We start from the raw sequence: 23,194 nt of genomic DNA, 5'->3' as shown, positions 1-23,194 counted from the left end.
ACAGTAATTTTTAATTTTGTACAATCCTTATGTTTGAAACAGAACATGTGATAGATAGATAGATAGATAGATAGATAGATAGATAGATAGATAGATAGATAGATAGATAGATAGATAGATAGATAGATAGACGGACGAACAGGCAGATAGATAGACAGACAGACAGATAGACAGACAGACAGACAGACAGATAGATAGATAGATATATAGATAGACAGACAGACAGACAGACAGATAGATAGATATATAGATAGACAGACAGACAGATAGATAGATAGACGGACGAACAGACAGATAGATAGACAGACAGACAGATAGACAGACAGATAGAGATAGATAGATATATAGATAGACAGACAGACAGACAGACAGATAGACAGACAGACAGATAGATAGATAGACGGACGAACAGACAGATATATAGACAGACAGACAGACAGACAGATAGATAGACAGACAAATAGATAGATAGATAGATAGACAGACAGACAGACAGACAGACAGACAGACAGATATATAGATAGACAGACAGACAGACAGACGGATAGATAGACGGATAGATAGACAGACAGACAGATAGATATATAGATAGACAGACAGACAGACGGATAGACAGACAGACAGACAGATAGATAGATAGACGGATAGATAGACAGACAGACAGACAGATAGACGGACGGACAGAGAGATACGTAAGTTAAGCTGTAAAATGTTGTAAGCAGATAAGAAACAACAGTAAGCACTGAATGGAGGTTCCAAAGTCCAACACCCAATGCAGTATTAAGGGAGGCCCTCAGTTTTTATCCTTGTTCTTCCTCAGCTATTTCACTGCTATAAGAGCCCATGATCGTGCCAATAAATTCTCCAATCCAGTCAACAGTAATCTTTTTTTTTTTTTTTATATCATCTCACCTTATTTTTCCAAGACAACAACTAAAACTAAACTAAAAACAACCCGAAGAGCTGCAAGTAACAGGCTGCCACAATAGGCGACATCCTGGAGTCTCACAGAAAGCCAAGAACAGAACAAGAACTGTTTTTGTGGACCAAAAATTTTTCACAGAAAGCCCAGACGTAGGGAGGTTAGTGATAAACAGATCATTATCATGTGACACCAGACTCACTGCAACCCCAATGAAGATAAATTGGTTATTGAAGATGAATAAATGAATAGATGTTTTTGTCTTTCTTGTTGACTTCATGCCTTTTTATATCATATTATACTTCCAAGACAGGAATCCAAAGCACAAGGGCAACTCCACCTCTAAATAGTTCAAAAGAAACAACATAAGGGCTTTGGAGTGGCCTAGTCAAGGTCTTGAATTAAACCCCATTAAGCTGAACAGCATTTCATCCACCAAAAGCCTTCAAGTGTGAATTAAAGCAAAAATAAATACATTAAAAAGCTGGTTGTCCAGTTATCGAATGGGTTTGCTTGCAGTTGTTGTTGCTAAAGGTGGTACAAACATTTATTAACTTTAAGAGGCCACGTTTTTACAGGGGTATTTGAAATTTTTATAGGCCAATAGCCATGCCCTATACAGAAAATTAATCTACTGCAGGGTACCCCCGTAAAAGCAATTTAAAGCCCAAATAAAACTGCTGTACCACTGAGCCACCCTGCTGTAGTAGTCAACCCTAACAATGATACACTATATGGCCAAAACTATGTGGACAGCCCTTCTAATTATTGAGTTCAGGTGTTCCAGTCACATTAATTGCTAGCAGATACAAAAATAATAAAAAAAAACACCTCCTTTGTTGCAATACTTTGGCCCTTTCCTGTTCTAGCATGGCTGTGGCCCTGTTAAAAAAAAGCAAGGCCTATAAATACATAGTTTGACAAGTTTGTGGTAGATTTAGCCTGCACAGAGGCCGGACCTCAAAGTCATGTGTGAGCCAGGCCTTCCATTTTTACAGATTTACCACGTTTCCAAAGACACAATCCAAAACACTTCATAGGCGAGTGTCTAATGGTATAATGGTCGTGTGGATATGTACTTTTAGCTATACAGAATACATGCTCAGTGAAAATGAATACATGCTCCACTTACCATATAGAAGCACTTTGTAGTTCTACAATTACTGACTGTAGTCCATCTGTTTCTCTGCATGCTTTGTTAGCCCCCTTTCATGCTGTTCTTCAATGGTCAGGACCCCCATAGGACCACCACAGAGCAGGTATTATTTAGGTGGTGGATCATTCTCAGAATTGCAGTGACACTGACATGGTGGTGGTGTGTTAGTGTGTGTTGTGCTGGTATGAGTGGATCAGACACAGCAGCACTGCTGGAGTTTTTAAACACTGAGAATAGTCCACCAGTCAAAAATATCCAGCCAACAGCGCCCTGTGGGCAGCGTCCTGTGACCATTGATGGTCTGAAAGATGACCAACTCAAACAGCAGCAATAGATGAGCGATCGTCTCTGACTTTACTTTATCTACAAGGTGGACCAACTAGGTAGGAGTGTCTAATAGAGTGGACAGTGAGTGGACACCTGCTGTGTCTGATCCATTCATACCAGCACAACACACACTAACACACCACCACCATGTCAGTGTCACTGCAGTGCTGAGAATGATCCACCACCTAAATAATACCTGCTCTGTGGCGGTCCTGTGGGGGTCCTGACCACTGAAGAACAGGGTGAAGTCAGTCAGTAATTGTAGAACTACAAAGTGCTTCTATATGGTAAGTGGAGCTGATAGAATGGACACTGAGTGTAGAAACATAGAGGTGGTTTTAATGTTATGGTGTTGCTGATCAGTGTATATTGCTAGAAGCCTGACGTATTCAGACTATGCTAAACATCACGTGTAAGCTACATTTACAACCTTAATTGAGATAGTATCTTAAAAAAGGACATAAAAGTGATAATTTATTCACTTTCCTAATCAGCCGTAGAGTTCAGGATCACTTGCATTTTTTGGTTCTGTTCCACATATAAAAATCATTTTATTGAATTTATTTTAATAAGGAGTCTAGAGGGGTGTCATGGTAAACAAGAAAACCACCTTCACCGCCTTTAGCTTGGATTTTGTTTTAAAAAATAAATATATTATACTGTATAAAATCTAGCTTTACTCTGTATTATACTAAAATCTTACAGTTCGACTAATCAAAAACGGTGTATAAAATCAATTACATAATTCAATTATATGCTTTTCAACTTTGGGGCAAAAGTTTAAGCTCTTTCCAGCATGACTGTGTCCCTGCACACAAAGCAAAGTCAGCAAAGAAAAGGTCCATCAAATCTGATGTAAAGGACTCTACCCCTGACCTCCCTCTCAACCCAAATTAAAAACATCTCTGATGAACTGGAACGTCGATTAGAAGCCAGGCTTTCTCCATCGTCTTTGCCTGACCTCACAACCTCTCACTCCTTCAAACCCCATTAGGCGAAGTCCAGAGTGGCCACATATACAGACAGTATAGCTACATGATTTTGGAACAGGATGTTCAACAGGGGATTGATTTGCTGGCCACATACTTTCAGTCATGTAGTCTTGGCAGTCTTGGGATTGCGATGATATCTGCCAATGTTCCTTTGACTGAAGAAATCATGCAGATACTACATTTACACGAAGAACATCTGTTTTGCTGGCCGCTGAGACGCATGTAAAGATGTCTGGACGTATGTGTCTGGTGTAAGTGAGCCAGTGTGTGCCAGTGAGTAACTTATGTAAATTATGGACTTTCTTACTGTATATGTGGGGTTGTTGTTGAGGCTCTTCATGGTTGTTGCCTATTTGGAAGACTACTGCTGGTAAATTACTTGATATTAAAAAATGACACTTGACATGGCACTCAAGTGGTGCAGCATTAAAACACACTAGTACTCGCGAGTTTGAATCTCAGCTCTGCTACCGGCAGGCTGGGCACCTACATGAACAGTGATTGACTTCATTCGTTCGTAGGGAGGTTGCCAAAGGAGATTTCCTCATAACTGATGCAATTACGACTGATGGCGCCTGCAGATGCACCAGAGACAGGGGATAATGGGGATCAGTGCGTGACTCTCCATGTGCAAGACTGATGAACTGGAACGTCGATTAGAAGCCAGGATTTCTCCATCATCTTTGCCTGACCTCACAACCACTCACTCCTTCAAACCCCAGTAGGCGAAAACCAAGGTGGCCACATATACAGTATAGCTACATGAATTTGGAACAGGATGTTCAACAAGGTATTGATTTGCTGGCGCCTACATGAACAATGATTGACTTCATTCGTTCGTAGGGAGGTTGCCTCATAACTGATGCAATTATGACCTCTGCTGGCTGACTGATGGTGCCTGCAGATGCACCAGAGACGGGGGATAACGGGGATCAGTGTGTGACTCTCCATGTGCGAGTCTGAACTGCTACTGCAAACGTGTGTCAGAGAGGGGCGTGTGTTAGTCACGGCTCTCCTCGGTCAGGATTGGAGGTCAGCATCAGTAGAGAGGAAGCGTAATGCAATCAAGTAACTGGATACGACTAGATTGGGCGGGAAATTGAGGGAAAAAATGCAAAAAAAATACTCCCCCTGGATTGTTTAGCAAGAGAACATTACAACAGGGCGAAAGTGTGTCAAAATATTCTCCTTTGCTGATACTAAACCTGCACTTACGTGCTAGTATCAATGTCCATACCAATACAGTATTAGTGTACACAAAACCAGTACACAAAACCACTGCTATACAGTGTAAGACTTGTAGACGGCTAATCAGATTTGTCCTAAGAAATTATTAACAAATGATACCATTTTAATTGACGTTCAGCTGTACGGTTCTGTAAACAGGCCATTACCTGTTATGCTAATGCCATGACTGAATAATTGAATCTAATAAAGCACTAAATGCCGCTCTGCCTTGACAAACGATCTGTCTGTTGTCAGCACCAGCAGAGACAGAAATGCCATTTAAACATTAGGCGGAGGCTTGAAGTTGATTCTTCGCTACACGTTAAAAGCCCTCGCTGTGCCAACACTGATTGTTTGGCACGACTTGCATACGGACGAATCATTTTCCTTTGTCTCTGCCTAGCACTCACCTTCATCTTGTTAGGAACTGACGAATGCAAACGAGTGACGAACTTCAGCAGCTGCCGCGTGACCTCTGGAACGAACCGACTTATTTAAACTGAGCGGTGCCGATCGGCGAAATGAGCAGCGCGGGGCCTTTATAAGATTCATTTGGCCGGCTACCAGGCATTTAACCAAAGAATGGCGGTTAAGTTTAGACACGCTATCACTTGAGACTGCTCAGTTCTGGAACCGATTTCAGTAAAGTCAAGCGCAGTGTTTCCTTTTAGGTTTACTTCATGCCGTTTACGCCTGCCAGATCTGGGTTATTTTGAGCTCCGAGCCAGCCTAACCACCAGCCCAAAACCACAGTAATTACAAGTGCCGGTTGCATGTTAGGATAGCAGTGGCATGGTGCCCGTGATCACAGGCTGAATGAAAAAGGACTAAATCAAGACAGGGCTGCACATGGAGCGGATTTGTTTTGGCAGGATAGATAAAGAGTGGAAAAGCTCGGGTTTTGAAAGCTCAAACGGTTTGGGTCGAACCCGTCGGCGGGCTCGCCACATCGCGTGCAGCTTCAGAAATGGAAGAGGTCAATCTACTTCTCTGGACCGCACAATCTGATCTATAACTGCTTTAAGCTGTCTTATGCTGTGCCATTTCTTTCCTGCGTATATTTACCATATTAAAAACTGCTGCTCCGCCTGTTGTGGTAAAACTAGAGAGACTCTCATACTGATGATCTGGGCTGAGTTTTGCACCACTAGCACAAAAAAGTATGTATTTATTTTTTTATGTATATATTCTAGTCATGGGAGTATAAAACAGCTTTCCTTACAATAACAATAGTACTTAGTGATTTTTAACCATAATAACCATCTTCTATTGAATCCAATCCTGGACAGCATGGTGGTATGGGTGCCGCACAGACCACGGTCCTTGAGATCTGGTTTCCAACCTTGCCTCTACAATTTTGGCAAATTTTTGTATTTTTTTCTGCTTTTGCATGTGTTTCCACTGAGTATTCCAGTTTTCTATCACCAACCAAAACCACACTGATTGTGGGCTACTCTAAAATATCCTTCACTTTGAGTAAGTAAATACACCGGTCAGCCATAACATTAAAACCACCGCCTTGCTTCTACACTCACTGTCCATTTTATTAGCTCCACTTACCATATAGAAGCACTTTGTAGTTACTGACTGTAGTCCATCTGTTTCTCTACATACCTTTTTTAGCCTGCTTTTACCCTGGTCTTCAATGGTCAGGACCCCCACAGGACCACCACAGAGCAGGTATTATGTAGGTGGTGGATCATTCTCAGCACTGCAGTGACACTGACATGGTGGTGGTGTGTTAGTGTGGGTTGTTCTGGTATGAGTGGATCAGACACAGCATCGCTGCCGGAGTTTTCCACTCACTGTCCACTCTATTAGACACTCCTACCTAGTTGGTCCACCTTGTAGATGTAAAGTCAGACACGATCGCTCATCTATTGCTGCTGTTTGAGTTGGTCATTTTCTAGACCTTCACCCGTGGTCACAGGACGCTGCCCACGGGGTGCTGTTGGCTGGATATTTTTGGTTGGTGGACTATTCTCAGTCCAGCAGGGACAGTGAGGTGTTTAAAAACTCCATCAGCGCTGCTGTGTCTGATCCACTCATACCAGCACAACACACACTAACACACCACCACCATGTCAGTGTCAGTGCAGTGCTGAGAATCATCCACCACCTAAATAATACCTGCCCTGTGGGGGTCCTGGGAGAGTCCTGACTATTGAAGAACAGCATGAAAGGGGGCTAACAAAGCATGCAGAGAAACAGATGGACTACAGTCAGTAATTGTAGAACTACAAAGTGCTTCTATGTGGTAGGTGGAGCTGATAAAATGGACAGTGTATAAAGCACCAGGGTCCTGGAAATCTGGTTCCAACCTTGCCTCTAAAATTTTGGCAATGTTTTGTATTTCTTTCTGCATCTGCACGTGTTTCCACTGAGTATTCCAGTTTCCTATCACCAACCACAACCACACAGATTGTGGGCTACTCTAGAATGCCCTTAGCTTTCAGTAAGTAAATATACTGTATAGACGAATGTGTGGTACCTTGTGATGAGTTCTTACAATTTTTCCTAGTGTTTCTTAATCTTGCTGGACCCTGATTAGAAAGAAGTAGTTTAATTTAACCAGATCTATTTACCTGCTGATGAGGTTCATTTGCACAGACACAAACGCTCTAGGCTAGGAACTTACCCAGTAAATTCAATCCAAGTAGCAATCCAAGACCAATACAGTGTAATGTGTATACTGGTGTACATACCTTACATAAAGTTTGGAATGTTCCTTCGTTTATGTAGGACTCTCTGTAATTTGCCTCTGCTTGGTAAAAAATAAAAGCCCAGCAGCTGAACGCTAGCCTGCGGCTCACCTCGGCCAGCGTGGGTGTTGTGCTCGTGACGAGGGTCGCAAGTGGAACAGGGAATTGGTAAATGAAAAAGAGAACAATAGGATTGTGTCCGACATGCTTGACAAAATTAATCTAGACATGGTCACTGTCCACATTCAAGTACATTCTTGTTGAGTTTGATTGGACTGAAAATGATTCTGTTCTATATAACTCTCTAAATGATTCAATCTTGATTCGACTCACTGTGATGTATATTACAGATTATGGCCTGCACTTTTTTACACATAGGCTGACCACATGTGATGAGCATCACGGTCAAATCAGGATAAGATAAGTCAAAAGAATTAGTGGATGTTCATAAATATTAATATTTTAAAATGATTTAATGATGTTATGTATGTATTTCTCTATTACACAACACAGACACTGTGTTCTTTGCACTAGTAACTAACCAGTCTGTGGACACAGTTGGAGAAGGGTGCTGACACCCCCCTTTTTAGACACATGAGCTTCCAGATGCCTAAAATTGCCTAGTGTTGGTTTGATCGATAGTGTGGACAGGAAAGACAACCCTTTCGCCCATAGGGCTAGTTATCTAAGAACCACAGATGGGAGCCCCTCAGACGTGTGATTTTAATACAAGCTCTTTTGAAGAGTCTTCACTCTGATTCTGATTAGGCAAAAGGACTAGAAAGTGATTAAGCACTCATGGTGAAATATTCTAAGATCTGTAACTTCTCAGAATCAGGAAAGTTTGGTAGGGATGCGATGGACCTTAAATGATGGATCATTTTCCAATCTCATCTTGCCATATTTTTGGTGTAAACACTTGATTTGGCAGGAACATAGCCTGGCCAAGGTGCTGGTTCATTGCAGGGCATCAAACACTTACCTTTTTATTCTCTCACAAACACACCAAGTCTCTATTTAACTACCAAACCATTTTTGGGCATGTTATAGGGAGGTGATTCGTATAACAAAAGGGCGGGGGCAATCACAAATAAGTAAGGTGGCCAAAATGATGAAAACAAAGTAATAAATAAAAAAAACACATCAACATTCACATCTACAGCCCTTAGCGGAGAAAGTGGATAGTACAGGGATAGTGCAGAACTGAGAACTGGTTGTCACAATAAAACAAGCTGCTCTGGCTGTCTGCCACAATTTGGAACTAAAAGGAAAGACCAACAATGCATGAGCAGAACCCCAACCACACCAACTGGTGCACCCTGTGCATACTGTAGATTTACTGGAAAAGGGGCAGACTGAGAACATCAGTTTTTAGAGAACATCAGGTGTGCCAACACAGGAGCAGGCAAGTGTGAAAGCAAGAAACTGTAATATATAGAAAAAACGTCCACCTGAAGCAAATGAACACTTACAAGGTGCAGATAATTGTCACACATCAATCATCTGTGCTAAATTGGCAACGCAGAAGGACACGACTCTTAACGTGACACAAACAGCCAAACTCATTCAGCAGCTGCCAGGTCACGTACAGACTGTGAACGGAGGTAAGGATTGAACCCAGATCCAAAGGACCCTGGAGCTGTGCAGTGTTAATTAGATGGATTGAATGTGTAAATATTTAAAGAGATTGAGCTGAGCTTAGCTTACTAACAGTAACTTGGACAAATGATGTAGACGCTAAATATAAATTGCTAAAAATATCCGTCTCAGCCTATCCATGCATGCTTTATAGGGCTGGCTCGATACCACTTTCTTATGTCCGATACCGATACTGCAAATTAAGTATCTGCCGATACTGATACCGATCCGACACGTCATTTTTCCTCTCAAACAACTTGCAGTAATAATACATGTTTCAATGCACCATGGTTAAACTAGCTATCTAAATAACAATGCTCAGACTGTAAAACAAATATTCTACAGGAATTAATACATCACACTTATACAAAACTGCTGTTTTTATTATTACATTTACACACAACATTTAGCAGCATTTTTGGTTTCACTTACGTTGAGCAATCAAACGCAATGGACCAATTAGAATTGACGCAGAGTTGAGATTTTGCGTTACAGTTCTGTCAAATTTTTAGATGATTAAACCTTCTGGATTTTGAAGAGGACGTCTGTGGCTAAACGGGAAACGGTGCAGTTGTGTGATGAAATAAAACATAATGGATTAATCGTTGAAGATGTGAGAGATCTCCAAGCCGGGACAAGATAGGTTCTTTATCTCAGGTGATCGGTTTATCATTTATAAAGCGATTTTTATCGTGTTTAAACAGTGTTTTTAGATGTGGCAGTAGTAGATGATTTGTTTAAAATGCTAAAAGTTGAAGTAGATCAGTGTGTTTTAATTTCTGAATGGCTGTTGCAGATGCGTTGTAAATCAGTGGCACATGTTGATGTCATCAAGATGCAAGCTGGCAATAAGCGGCACTCTGTTGGAACGTATCTTTGTGTGTTATTTGCTTTATACACAAACAATGGCCTTATTTACATTCAGTGTTATTTACATTCAGTGTTATTTACATTTAGCAACAGTATCGGATCAGATTACATGTTTTTTTCCTTCCGATATCCGATCCAGTGATTTGGGCCAATATCGGACCGATACCGATACAGAGTATCGGATCAGTGCCAGACCTAATGCTTTACATAGCAGTGTCTGCTTTGACAGGGACTTCAGACTTCATTCCTGATCTGGTTCTCCAGTAGTGTGTTGTCCTTGCAAGATCCCACAATTTAGGAGATCCTGTTGCAGAAAGAGTGATGCTCTGATTGACAATGAGATGAGAGTCTGAACCCTCCATGAAAGGGCCTTGGAGACTGCAAGGATTTAAGGATTTATGTCAAAGTCTTTCACTTCTGCTACACAAAACTGTGAGTCCGACCAGCTTCTACTTTTGGCCCATACAGATTAGATAAGCAGATAAAATAATGTGCACATTTTCCAACTCCATCTTCCAGCACCGCTTTTTCAGTGTAATTCATTTTCTTCCTTTCTAAGGCCACAACCTCCAAACAATCTTCCTAAAATAATGTGTGCGTCCTAAATCGGAACACCCAGGACACTTGCACGTGAAATAAGAGGTCAAAGAAATTAGAGTATCTAAGTAAAACTAGGACAGTCTACAATTCACCCAGCCAGAGAACGGAAGTGATTAACCCAAATGAGTGACAGTTTTTTCTACTTCAAAAGATGAAGATCTAATACTGAGATTACTGAGATTATTTTTGTCCTACATATCTAGTACAAAAAACTTTCTTTTTCTTTGAACTTTGCCACCATTGTATTTCCTTTTCCTCTTTCCCGTTCTTGCTGATTACTTCATCAATGCCCACGCAAACACTGACCGACTTACCGTTAGCCAACAATCACCACCCCCTTCCCAACCCATAGCACTCTGAGTAACTGAAAGTGAAATCCAATGAAGAGAAACGCAACCATATGTATAAAATCATAGGATTGTATAGAGTCAGTGGCAAAGACATACTGCTATACCAGTCATCCTGGAGGCTCTGGCAAGACCCAGACCAGTATGGATCAGTATGCTGGTGTGAGTGCGTGTGTGTGTGGTGTATGTAAAAGGCAGATTCCGAAATCCTAAAACCTCTTCGGAAGGATGAGATTTTCTCCGTACTTATCCGTCACTGATGAGTCCAGATGGCGCTCTCATTAAAGAAATGACACTAAGGTCTGATTCCTGGGTTTCAAACCGTGGCTCGTTATTCACGATCGTTATATCAGGCCAAGACTCCAACGGCAGACCCCAGTGGAGGCCGTGTGTGTAACGTGCTGAAATATTCAGCTCAGACTAGAGCAAAAGCAATTCTAACCAAAAGGTCAGACTGACAATTTACATACAGCTGATCAATAAATAATTAACAACAGAATGTGGTAATAATTACAGTGCTGGACTTCTGTTGTATTAAATGGCTCAGATCACAAAGGTGTATGACACAAGTATGACATTTGAATTAAGACTGACTTGCATGTATTATATTCACACACATTGTTTGAAAGAAAACCGCACACTGGCTGACATACTATTTTAGCCTGCTTTCACCCTGTTCTTCAATGGTCAGGACCCCCACAGGACCACCACAGAGCAGGTATTATTTAGGTGGTGGATCATTCTCAGCACTGCAGTGACACTGACATGGTGGTGGTGTGTTAGTGTGTGTTGTGCTGGTATGAGTGGATCAGACACAGCAGCGCTGCTGGAGTTTTTAAATACCACTCATGTCCACTCACTGTCCACTCTATTAGACACTCCTACCTAGTCGGTCCACCTTGTAGATGTAAAGTCAGAGACGATGGCTCATCTATTGGTGCTGTTTGAGTTGGTCATCTTCTAGACCTTAATCAGTGGTCACAGGATGCTGCCCATGGGGCGCTGTTGGCTGGATATTTTTGGTTGGTGGACTATTCACCATGTCAGTGTCACTGCAGTGCTGAGAATAATCCACCACCTAAATAATACCTGCTCTGTGGGGGTCCTGACCATTGAAAAACAGCATGAAAGGAGGCCAACAAAGCATGTAGAGAAACAGATGGACTGCAGTCAGTAATTGTAGAATTACAAAGTGCTTCTACGTGGTAAAGGAGCTAATAAAATGGACAGTGAGTGTAGAAACAAGGAGGTGGTTTTAATGTTATGCTTAATCAGTGTATATTATTCTTTCCTTATGAAGTCACATGACCAGTACTTTAATAAGCTAGCTTGTAAATGTATAGAATACAAATTTTCAGGTCTTACCCTGTCAGATTTGCCCCAGCATTATAAAGTGGGAACTTCTAGGAGCAACAACCACCCAACAACAAAGACCCACACAAACTCCTAGAATGACAGAACCAAATTCTAAATTACATAAGCACAGAATAGCTTATTTATAACCATGTTCTAAACTGCCTCTGTGGGTGGTGGAGAGTGTTATTAGCATGAGGCCTGTTTGTCAGGAGCTTTATGACTTGTGTTGGCATGATTGAGCAGCCGCACACGAGCCTAAGATCACCATATGCAACTGTAAGCATAAGCAGTAGGGTTGTAAAGCTGTTAATGGATACTGTAGCAGTACTATGAAAAATCAAACTCTACCATCTGTTAGTCTCTATGACAAATTTGCGTTTGGAAGATTAAAAAATGGTAATATTAATATTGTAGAAAGCATCACTGAATTCTCTGATCATGTTAGTGTTAGTGTGTGTTGTGCTGGTACGAGTGGATCAGACACAGCAGCGCTGCTGGAGTTTTTAAATACCGTGTCCACTCACTGTCCACTCTATTAGACACTCCTACCTAGTTGGTCCACCTTGTAGATGTAAAGTCAGAGGCGATCGCTCATCTATTGCTGCTGTTTGAGTCGGTCATCTTCGAGACCTTCATCAGTGGTCACAGGACGCTGCACACGAGGTGCTGTTGGCTGGATATTTTTATGGTTGGTGGACTATTCTCAGTCCAGCAGGGACAGTGAGGTGTCTTATCCACTCATACCAGCACAACACACACTAGCACACCACCACCAGGTCAGTGTCACTGCAGTGCTGAGAATGATCCACCACCTAAATAATACCTGCTCTGTGGTGGTCCTGTGGTGGTCCTGACTATTGAAGAACAGCATGAAAGGGGGCTAACAAAGCATGCCGAGTAACAGATGGACTACAGTCAGTAATTGTAGAACTACAAAGTGCTCCTATATGGTAAGTGGAGCTGATAAAATGGACGGTGAGTGTAGAAACAAGGAGGTGGTTTTAATGTTATGGCTGACCGGTGTATGTTTGGCTATACACAATAGTGTATAATGGTGATCTGAATGAACGCAAGAAAGAAAGTCTGCTTTCCTGATGACTTGTGACCTTTTGCATTATGGATAGTATGTTCCTGAAACAGACCTTCACTAACTGTAGAACTTGAATGATCTGCAGTCATTTGTGGTATAGAAACCACCGACATTGAAATTTTGATTAATACAGGATGGTACAATGAAATACAGCCTGAAGTAGCAAAGTAATTTCATCCATTGCTTACAGTTTCACTTTTAAGGCAAGGTTGACATTTCCATGTACAGTCTCTCTGTTATGACATTGAACTAAAACCACAGTATACTGGCCCACTTATCTACAGTAGATTCAATAAAAGCGCCACGGCCTTCAGAATCTTCCTCGCTTACTTATGCCTAGTTCACACTACACGATTTTTGCCCTGATTTTCGCTCGGCGACTGGTCGGCGATTGATTTTCCGGGTCGGGAGCAACTCAGCGTTTGCTCGGCGATCAAAACTCGGCTCTCAGTCACTAAGTGTGAACTATCCAACAACTCGACCCGACCGGCTCGCCGACCGCTCGGCGACTGGATTGAGTTTTCTAGCACGTCAGATATCTGATCTCAGACGGGCAACTGGGAATGAGTGACATGTCGAACAGCCAATGAGAACACAGGATACAGCGTGAAGGGAAATGCAGGAGAGGACAGGGGACAGGGGCTTAATTAATATAGTTTATATCAGGATACACCGACACACACACGTTTATTACAGTATTTCTGATTTGATCGTCCTCTACAAAACATAATACCCACGCTGCATTGCAAAACTTACTACAGAACAAGCCATATACTGTTCGTGTTGCCAAATCCACTCAGATTCATTTATTTTTCCTCCTTGATATTACGCTGCACATCAGCGCACAAACCCTTTGATCTCTCGCTACTTGTTGACGTTCATTTTTTTGGACATGGTATCATTAAACTTCTCGTCACTTCTCATGTGTTTTTGTAAAAAAAAAAAAAGAAAGAAAGAAAGAAAGAAAAAAAGGGAGACCAGAGAAGCTCGCCTGCGATTCCAGTTGGTGATGGATCGTGTAGTGTGAAACCCCCTATCGCCGATCAGTCGTGTAGTGTGAAATATACACAGACTGAAAGACTCCCGAGTGCAGGATATTCAGTCGTATAGTGTGAACTGTACAGTGACCTGACGACTTGGAAAGTCGTGTAGTGTGAACTTGGCATTAAGTGGAAAATATTTGGAAAGGCTGCTGCCTCGATGTTTATGCCATCGAGAGAAAAGTTAAAAACGCAGAGAGAAAACAAGACACAGGATTCACAAGGATAATTCACTATTTGTGTGGCCACCTGCGACATGGACCAACCTTTAAAAACCCTATCAGTGCACCATGTGCTCCCCGTTACGCTTACTTAACATCCGTCGGCTTGGACCACAGATACAACACCATCTGTCTGTGAATTGATAGCCTCTTGTCCTTATGAGGCCCATCAGCCACCTGAGCGTACCAGGTGCCACCATACCGAACCCTCCAGCTTGAATTAAACGATAAAAGTCCTGCCGAATTAAGGACTCACATCGGTCACGACATAAACAGGGCACATTGTTTGATAATTGGTCCCAAAGGTGCTGAAGAAATAATGCCGGCTCGGGAGCAACTCGGCGTTCGCTCGGTGATCAAAACTCGGCTCTCAATCGCTATGTGTGAACTGCTCAACGATTCGATCCAAGCGACTCGCCGAGAGATATCTAGCTTGCCAGATATCTGGATCCGAGTTGCCCGACTGGCAATGAGTGCTATGTCGAACAGCCAATGAGAACGCAAGATACGGTGTGAGGGAAAAGGCAGGGGAGGAGTTGTAAAAAGGTGGGACAGGGGCATAATATAGTTTTTATCAGAATACATTGGCACACACACGTTTTACAGTATTTTTTTACCTTACCGTTCTCTACAAAACATAACACCAATGTTGCATTGCAAAAATATTTATTAACCTCCAAATCACTATAGAACAATCCCTGCTGGTCATGTTGCCAAATCCACACAGATTCATTTATTTTTTCTCCCTGATTTTACGCTGCACATCAGCACACAACATTTGATTGCTTGCTACTTGTTGACGTGCATTTTCGGACGTGGTGTCATTAAACACCTCGTCACTTCTTGCGTTTGTTTTCGTGACAAAACGTAGTTTGGAAGACCAGAGAAGCTCGCCTGCGATTCCAGTTGGTGATAGATGGTGTAGTGTGAAACCCCCTATCGCCAGTCAGTCATGTAGTGTGAAAGCCACACCGACCAGTTGTGTAGTGTGAACTGTACAGCGACCTGATGACTTGGAAAGTCGTGTAGTGTGAACTTGGCATTATGTGAGAGCCTTGAAACTACTGAACTAGGAACTGGTTCTAATCAGATGCTGTCACATAGACCCTACAAGCAAATCTGTGCTCCCAAACTCTTCCTGTACTAAGAGTTCCTATAAAGAGGCAAGACTATTAGTAGCGGTGCTCATTAGTGCATTAGTTCTAGATGGTTCTATGTGCTAGATACTGCAGCCCACAATCAATCACCTTTAAGCAGCCTGCTTCTGCCCCAGCAGGTCACACGAGTGGACTGCCCGATCCGAGATTTCTAATGAGACAGTAAGAGAGGCATTCAATCAGAAGTCTTAAATAAAGGAGGATAGAAAGCAATAGGCAGGTTATGAACTTTCTTTTTTACTCGGAAAAGTGACAAGGTGGAACACAATTATAAATGAAGGTGAGTGGAGTGAGAGGAAAAACATTATTAAAAGCTGAACTCCAGCTTGGCCTCTTCCTGTGTAAATGGAAAGACGCTTGCTTCTTTGATGTAAAATTAATAACGTCACAGCTTTGTTCAGTTGAAATGGGAATGAGATACTATAGCTGCACCATCACTGCAGTTGAGGTGAGGATAACCCAGCCAGATACTATGTAGTGCGCACATGGTACTAAGTGGTGAGCACCAGATACTAAGTGGTGCGCACCAGATACTATGTGGTGCGCACCAGATACTAAGTGGTGCGCACATGGTACTAAGTGGTGAGCACCAGTTAATATGTGGTGCGCACCAGATACTATGTGGTGCGCACCAGATACTATGTGGTGCGCACCAGATACTAAGTGGTGCGCACCAGATACTATGTAGTGCGCACATGGTACTAAGTGGTGCGCACCAGATACTAAGTGGTGCGCACATGGTACTAAGTGGTGAGCACCAGTTAATATGTGGTGCGCACCAGATACTATGTGGTGTGCACATGGTACTAAGTGGTGCACTCCAGTTACTATGTGGTGAGCACCAGTTACTAAGTGGTGGGCACATGGTACTAAGTGGTGCGCACCAGATACTAAGCGGTGCGCACCAGATACTATGTGGTGCGCACCAGATACTAAGTGGTGCGCACATGGTACTAAGCGGTGCACTCCAGTTACTATGTGGTGAGCACCAGTTACTATGTGGTGAGCACCAGTTACTATGTGGTGCGCACCAGATACTAAGTGGTGTGCACATGGTACTAAGTGGTGCACTCCAGTTACTATGTGGTGAGCACCAGTTACTATGTGGTGCGCACCAGATACTAAGTGGTGTGCACATGGTACTAAGTGGTGCACTCCAGTTACTATGTGGTGAGCACCAGTTACTATGTGGTGCGCACCAGATACTATGTGGTGTGCACATGGTACTAAGTGGTGCACTCCAGTTACTATGTGGTGAGCACCAGTTACTATGTGGTAAGCACCAGTTACTATGTGGTGAGCACCAGTTACTATGTGGTGAGCACCAGTTACTATGTGGTGCACACCAGTTACCATGTGGTGCGCACCAGATACTAAGTGGTGAGCAACAGATCAGACGAGCACTTTCTATAAGCTCTACCATCACTGCAGTCGAGGTGAGGATAACCCAGCGAGCACTTAGACATGGAAACACGTCTTATTTACAGTAGATGTTATTTGGAAAACTTCCAGTTTGCCAAAATCAAGTGGATTACTAAGTATTTTAGAAATGAAGGACTAACCCCTGCTGTGGAACAGAAGGCAGAATGTTCTGGGGAAACACTATCTATAAAACACTCATTAATAATAAACAAGACATCAGGTAAAAAATAAGAACCCCATTTGGGACCTCATTTAAGATCAGGATAAATAGCTGAAGGTAGAAAATCTTTCTGCAAATAGTTTGAGGCTAGGAACTGTTCCTGCAACTGATGTTAGACTAGCACATAAAATGCCTTCAGCTAGAAACTATATCTGCAAATCATTTCAGTCAAGATCGAGTACTTTAAACTAGAATGTTCTCTCAACTAATCTAAGGACAAGACACAGTTCTCCAGGCTTCCAGTTGGTCAAACTCAAAAATGAATTTAAAAATGAAGGACTAACCCCTGCTGTGGTTGTGTACAAACAGAGAGCAGGATGTTCTGGGGATGTTCAGGTAAAAAAGGACCCACTATGGAGATTCATTTAAGATCAGTATAAATAACCGAACGTAGAAACTCTTTCTGCAAATAGTTTGAGCCCAGTAACCCTTTAGTAACCCTTTCCACATCCAATTTAGGAACATGATACAGTTCTCTAAACTACCAACCCTTTCCACAACCAATTTAAGGCCAGGATACAGTTTTTAAGCTGGCTACAATTACACAACTAATAACTCAAGTGGCGTAGTGGTAAAATACGCAAACCCACTACTACTGAGATCCAAGTTTCGAATCAGAGGTGCTATTGGACGGTTGGTCATCCCTACACACATGACCGGTTATGTCTGTGGGATAGGGGAATCACCAAACTACCTAGCCATTGGTAGATGCACCATTCATTGTGCTCTTAGTGCCAGTCTTAGATCTGGATAAAGTAAAGCGGGTTGCATCAGTAAGGGCATCCGGCATAAAAAGGTATGCAGACCAGAATGATTCACTGTGGCGACCCCTAAATACAGGAGTGATTGAAAGAAAAAAATTCACTACTTTAGGCGAGCGGTCCCCAACCTTTTTTGAACCATGGACCGGTTTCATATAGGATATAATTTCACGGACCGGCGGGGGCGGGGGGGATTTAAAATAGAATAACTATAAAATGGAAAATCAGTGTAAATCATGAGCTCTTTTCGCTGCAACGAGACACTGCTCCCATCTAGTGGTGGTTGGGGACAATTACACCCAAACAGTTTTGGAAATTTAATTGCTCTTGTAGCGATCTCTAATAATTTATTCTTTCTGTGCGGCCCCGGTAATAAATGACCCACGGACGCCCGGTGGTTGGGGACCACTGCTCTAGGCTACCCTTTCCACAACTAATTTAAGGACAGGATGCAGAGATAGCAACCGGTTCCACAACAAAATAAGGTCATAAAAAGGAACTCTACGCTAGTCACTCTTAGTGCATCCACATTTTACTGAGCATATAGTCCAACTGGTCCGACACGCATGCAGTCAGTCACTGGCCACTTATTATTATTTTTATTTATTTTTTACCAGCCATCCTTCCTGATTTTCAGAAGGATAGATTCTCATCTCGCGGATTCTTTCCTACCTGGGCGAAAGCGATAATTAGAAATGTAGCAAAGCTTTTGCTTATTCTCACTCTCCTGTCCAATTATGTACCTCATGCTGTCGGATAACACTTAGAAGTCGCGCTTGTGAGATGCCATGTCATAAAGCAATTATTGAAAATACCATATTTAGAATTTCTTGCTACACTGTGTGGTGAATAGTGTGTAGACACCCCTCATTATTGTGTTTAGGTGCTTCAGGTGCCTTATACACTTCAAACATTATACACTTCCAACTTGGGAAAGGCACTATCCATTTTCCAGCATGATTGTGCCCCCTGTGCACAAAGTAAAGTCCATAAAAATGGTTTACCAAGTCTGATGGGCTCTTGACACATTGTTTTGATTTTGTTTTTCCAAGCGGATTAGAACTGAACCCCAAGGTGTTTCCAATTCTTTACAAAATTTGCTCCGCACGTTTGATATGTGTGTTTGATATGCACAACTAATCTGCTTTTTTATTTAAAAAACATTGCACCATATAACTAGGAGGCATAATCTTTTTATGTGCCACACTGTTGAGCCAAAATATTATGACCACCCACTAGGGATGTAACGCTACACATGATGTGATGCAATTCACGATACTGGGTTCATGATTCAGTTTTTTAAACTGAAATTTAAGACAAATGATGACAGTTTCCTTTTATTATTTCTCTTTAAAAATAAAATACTGTATTTGTGCTTATCGTTAATTTATTTAAATAATTAATGTCCTTTTATTTCTGAGGTAGGTACAAACTATGCAAAGCAATTTTGAATTAAGCCCAATTTGGCTGAAAAAACCCCGAATCTGGCAACCAGGCATATAGCGCCAGTGACGTCAACCAGGCGAGGTGTATAGCGCCAGTGCCCTCTGCTGTTTTCGACTCATTTTACATGTCAAATCGATTTGAATCGTGGAGTTTTAGAATCGGTTATTAACTGTCTTGTGGTGCATCGTTACATCCCTACCACCCACCAAAAACAGACAACTGAAGCTCCTATTCTGTTATAATCAAGCATTACACTTTGATGTGAGAATACAATGAAGGCAATTGGGTCTCGAATGGACCAGTAGAACTGGAGTTCGGGTCAAATTGCAATTCCTTCCACTATGGGTGATGGGGGAAATATGTCACAACACAGTGCATCAAAACTCATCTCGTCTGAGTTGAGTTGACGAGATGTTAAAACCACCTACAATAGGCCCACTAGCATCAGAAAAAGGTCATCTGGTCAGATTAATCCCTTGAATGTCCTAAATTGTGTAGACAGCTGGACACATGTACAAACCCCCCTGCAATGACACCTTAAAATCAATTGACGGGTGGTCATTATGATTTGGCTCATCTGCCAAAATCTCTGCTCATAAATAAAAGTAAAAAATAAACCAGTTAGTTTGAAGCCTAATGCCTCTCAGGGGTAAAGTTAATTTAAACGAACAGGGGAACGACATGGATTACAAACTAGGTTGATCTGCTGAGGCCGGCACAAAGATTCATTAAATAAAGATTCATTAAATAAATTCAATTAGAGTAGAACGTATTGACTGCTTTTAGACTAATGCAATCTGTTTACAGTTCCAATAGTTCAACTTGATTAAACCAGTCACTGTAACACTGTCAGAAGGTTCTTAAGGATATTAAAGAGGAGGGGACGGGTGGCCTGTAGAGTAGGGTGGTAACAAAAGGATGTAACAGTAAAATTCTTTATGCTGGGTCATATAGGGCAGTGGTAGCTTAGGGCAGTGATAGCTTACTGGTTAATATACTGAACTAGTGATCAAAAGGTCACTGGTTCAAACCCCTACCAAGCTGCCACTGATGAGCCCCTGAGCAATGCCCTTTTAACCTTCAATTGAGTGAATTGTATTCAGTCACAATAGTAAGTCGCTTTGGATGAAAGCGTCTGCTAAATGAAAATGTAAATATTTAATATGTACATGCATAAATTCATCTAAACTTATTTGGCTGCAGTATTTCCTTTTCCATGACCCTGTAAGCCAGGCACCTCTTTACCAGACATCATTTTAAGATATAAAATTATGTAAATGCATTTTGTTGGAACACTTTTTCAATTAAAGGTTATAACAGGTTATTTTTACAGACCCATTAAAAATGGGTGCCTGAATGGTTCTTTTTCTTAATTATTAAAAGTTTGAGGTAAAAGCATTTCTACTTTTAAAACACAGTGGAAGTTTGTCTCCTTTTACCTTTATTAGGAATTTAATTCAATTTTATTTACCTTTTAATTTTTGCACCATTAAACATTTCAAATATTTTCTGTTATAAGGTTCTTAGGTAATCTGTTGTAAGGGTTCTAAATAGAATAAATAATATTCATACAAAATTGGATCCTTGAAGGTTTGTTGGATGCTAGTTCTTTGCCAATACTATGTGGTGTGCACATGATACTAAGTGGTGTGTACCAGTTACTATGTGGTGAGCACCAGATACTAAGTGATGCGCAGCAGTTACTATGTGGTGCAAACCAGATACTAAGTGGTGTGTACCAGTTACTTTGTGGTGAGAACCAGATACTAAGTGGTGCGCACCATTTACTAAGTGGTGAGCACCAGTTACTATGTGGTGGCACATGATACTAAGTGGTGCGCACCAGATACTAAGTGGTGCGCACCAGATACTAAGTGGTGCGCACCAGTTACTATGTGGTGAGAACCATATACTATGTGGTGAGCACATGATACTAAGTGATGCTCACCAGTCACTAAGTGATGCTCACCAGTCACTAAGTGGTGCTCACCAGTTACTATGTGGTGGCACACGATACTAAGTGATGCGCACCAGTTACTATGTGGTGAGAACCAGATACTAAGTGGTGCGCACCAGTTACTAAGTGGTGCGCACCAGTTACTAAGTGGTGCGCACCAGTTACTATGTGGTTTGCACCAGATACTAAGTGGTGTGTACCAGTTACTATGTGGTAAGAACCAGATACTATGTGATGCTCACCAGTCACTAAGTGGTGCGCACTAGATACTATGTGGTGCGAACCAGTCACTAGACACTAAGTGGTGCGCACCAGTCACTAGATACTATGTGGTGCGAACCAGTCACTAGATACTATGTGGTGAGCACCAGTTACTAAGTGGTGCTCACCAGGTACTAAGAGCACCAAAACATAGGGTTTATTTCGTTGAAAGAACTACAGCAACTTAGTATCTGTGCCCACCACATAATATCTAGCAACTGGTGCGCACCACATAGTATCTGGTGCGCACCACTTCTTTACTTATTTTTTTTTTCCTTAAAAATACACTTTGTCTCTTCAGGGGCTCCGTAAAATAGAACCCCTAAGGATAAAAAAAAAACCTCTAGAACTCTGAAGTTCTATCTGGAACACACTTTTCTAGAATAAATCAAATCATGTCCAGCTACAGTAAATCTTACCACAGTTTACCGAAATTAAAGAAACACCGATTTGCCACTGAAACATTGTAACGTTTCCTACCAATCTGGCAACCTTCCAGAAGCCAACAGGTTTTCATTAGTCCTTCACTCTGCAAGCTGGAATAAAAAGAATAAAAACAATCCATAAACAATAAAAAAAAAGCTCTTACCACCCCCATGTCCATCTGCTCGTTGTTAACAGAGGGTGCAGCCTGAACCTGCATCACCAAGCACAGGATCGGTACCAGGAGCATCGCGGGGTGAACAATCCACACACTCCAGTTAGAAAATGAACCGCAAGAATCCATAAATTAGATCCAAAACCCAGGCGCACACGCACTACCGTCCATCAGGACCGCACTACCTCACCGTGGCTCTCAAACACGTGAAGCACATATCACACCGAGCCGAGCAGAAAGACATCAGCCAACAATTCATCTTCTTCTGGAGCTTCTCAAAAGAAGACGCGCGTTTGTCCGTGTGTCAGGGCCGTTACGAGTCCGTGAAGTAGGTCCAGATGATTCATCTCTCGGTGAATTAATCCCGTCAAGTGTTTACTGAAAAGCTGTAGGACGAGCAGACAACAGTGGAGACTCACCGCGACTCAGTGGCTGCAGGAATCCCGGGGTGTGCAGCGACGGCACAGCTGCGCTTTTACTCCTGCCTGCTTCTCAAGCTGAGTGAGTGTGTGAGTGAGAGTGTGTGTGTAAGTGTGTGTGTGTGTGTGTGTGTGTGTGTGAGTGTGTGTGTGAGTGTGTGTGTGTGTGAGTGAGTGTAGCGCTAAACACGTTAATGACACGGACTATGCGTGCGTGCGTGTGTGTGTGGGTTACTGAGATGGGCTGGGTGTGAGTGAGTGTAGCTCTAAATTGGTCACTAAAACCGGCTGTGTGTGTGTAAATATTATAATTTATATTATAATATAAATTATTATAATATATAATATAAATTATAGTTGTATTATTATTATATATTATTATATTATATAATATATTATATTATATATTATATTGTTATTATATATTATATAATATATAATATATTATTTATATAATATTATAAT

The 23,194-nt window shown here is 41.8% G+C and overlaps 1 protein-coding gene across 1 annotated transcript in view; it reads right to left on the bottom strand.

Annotated features, from left to right (window-relative positions):
- Window positions 1-22,353, bottom strand: part of mmp17a (matrix metallopeptidase 17a) — a 107,727-nt gene extending 85,374 nt beyond the window's left edge. The window contains exon 1 of the mRNA XM_063011866.1: window positions 22,302-22,353. Coding sequence (XP_062867936.1) covers window positions 22,302-22,316 — 15 coding nt within the window. The 5' untranslated portion in view covers window positions 22,317-22,353. The remainder of the gene's footprint in view (window positions 1-22,301) is intronic.
- Window positions 22,354-23,194: the final 841 nt, after the last annotated feature.

The sequence above is a fragment of the Trichomycterus rosablanca genome, chromosome 16, assembly GCF_030014385.1.
Source record: "Trichomycterus rosablanca isolate fTriRos1 chromosome 16, fTriRos1.hap1, whole genome shotgun sequence".
Classification (NCBI taxonomy): Eukaryota; Metazoa; Chordata; class Actinopteri; order Siluriformes; family Trichomycteridae; genus Trichomycterus; species Trichomycterus rosablanca.
Note: the sequence above shows the minus strand (reverse complement) of the source record. Positions and strands in the feature narration are given on the sequence as shown.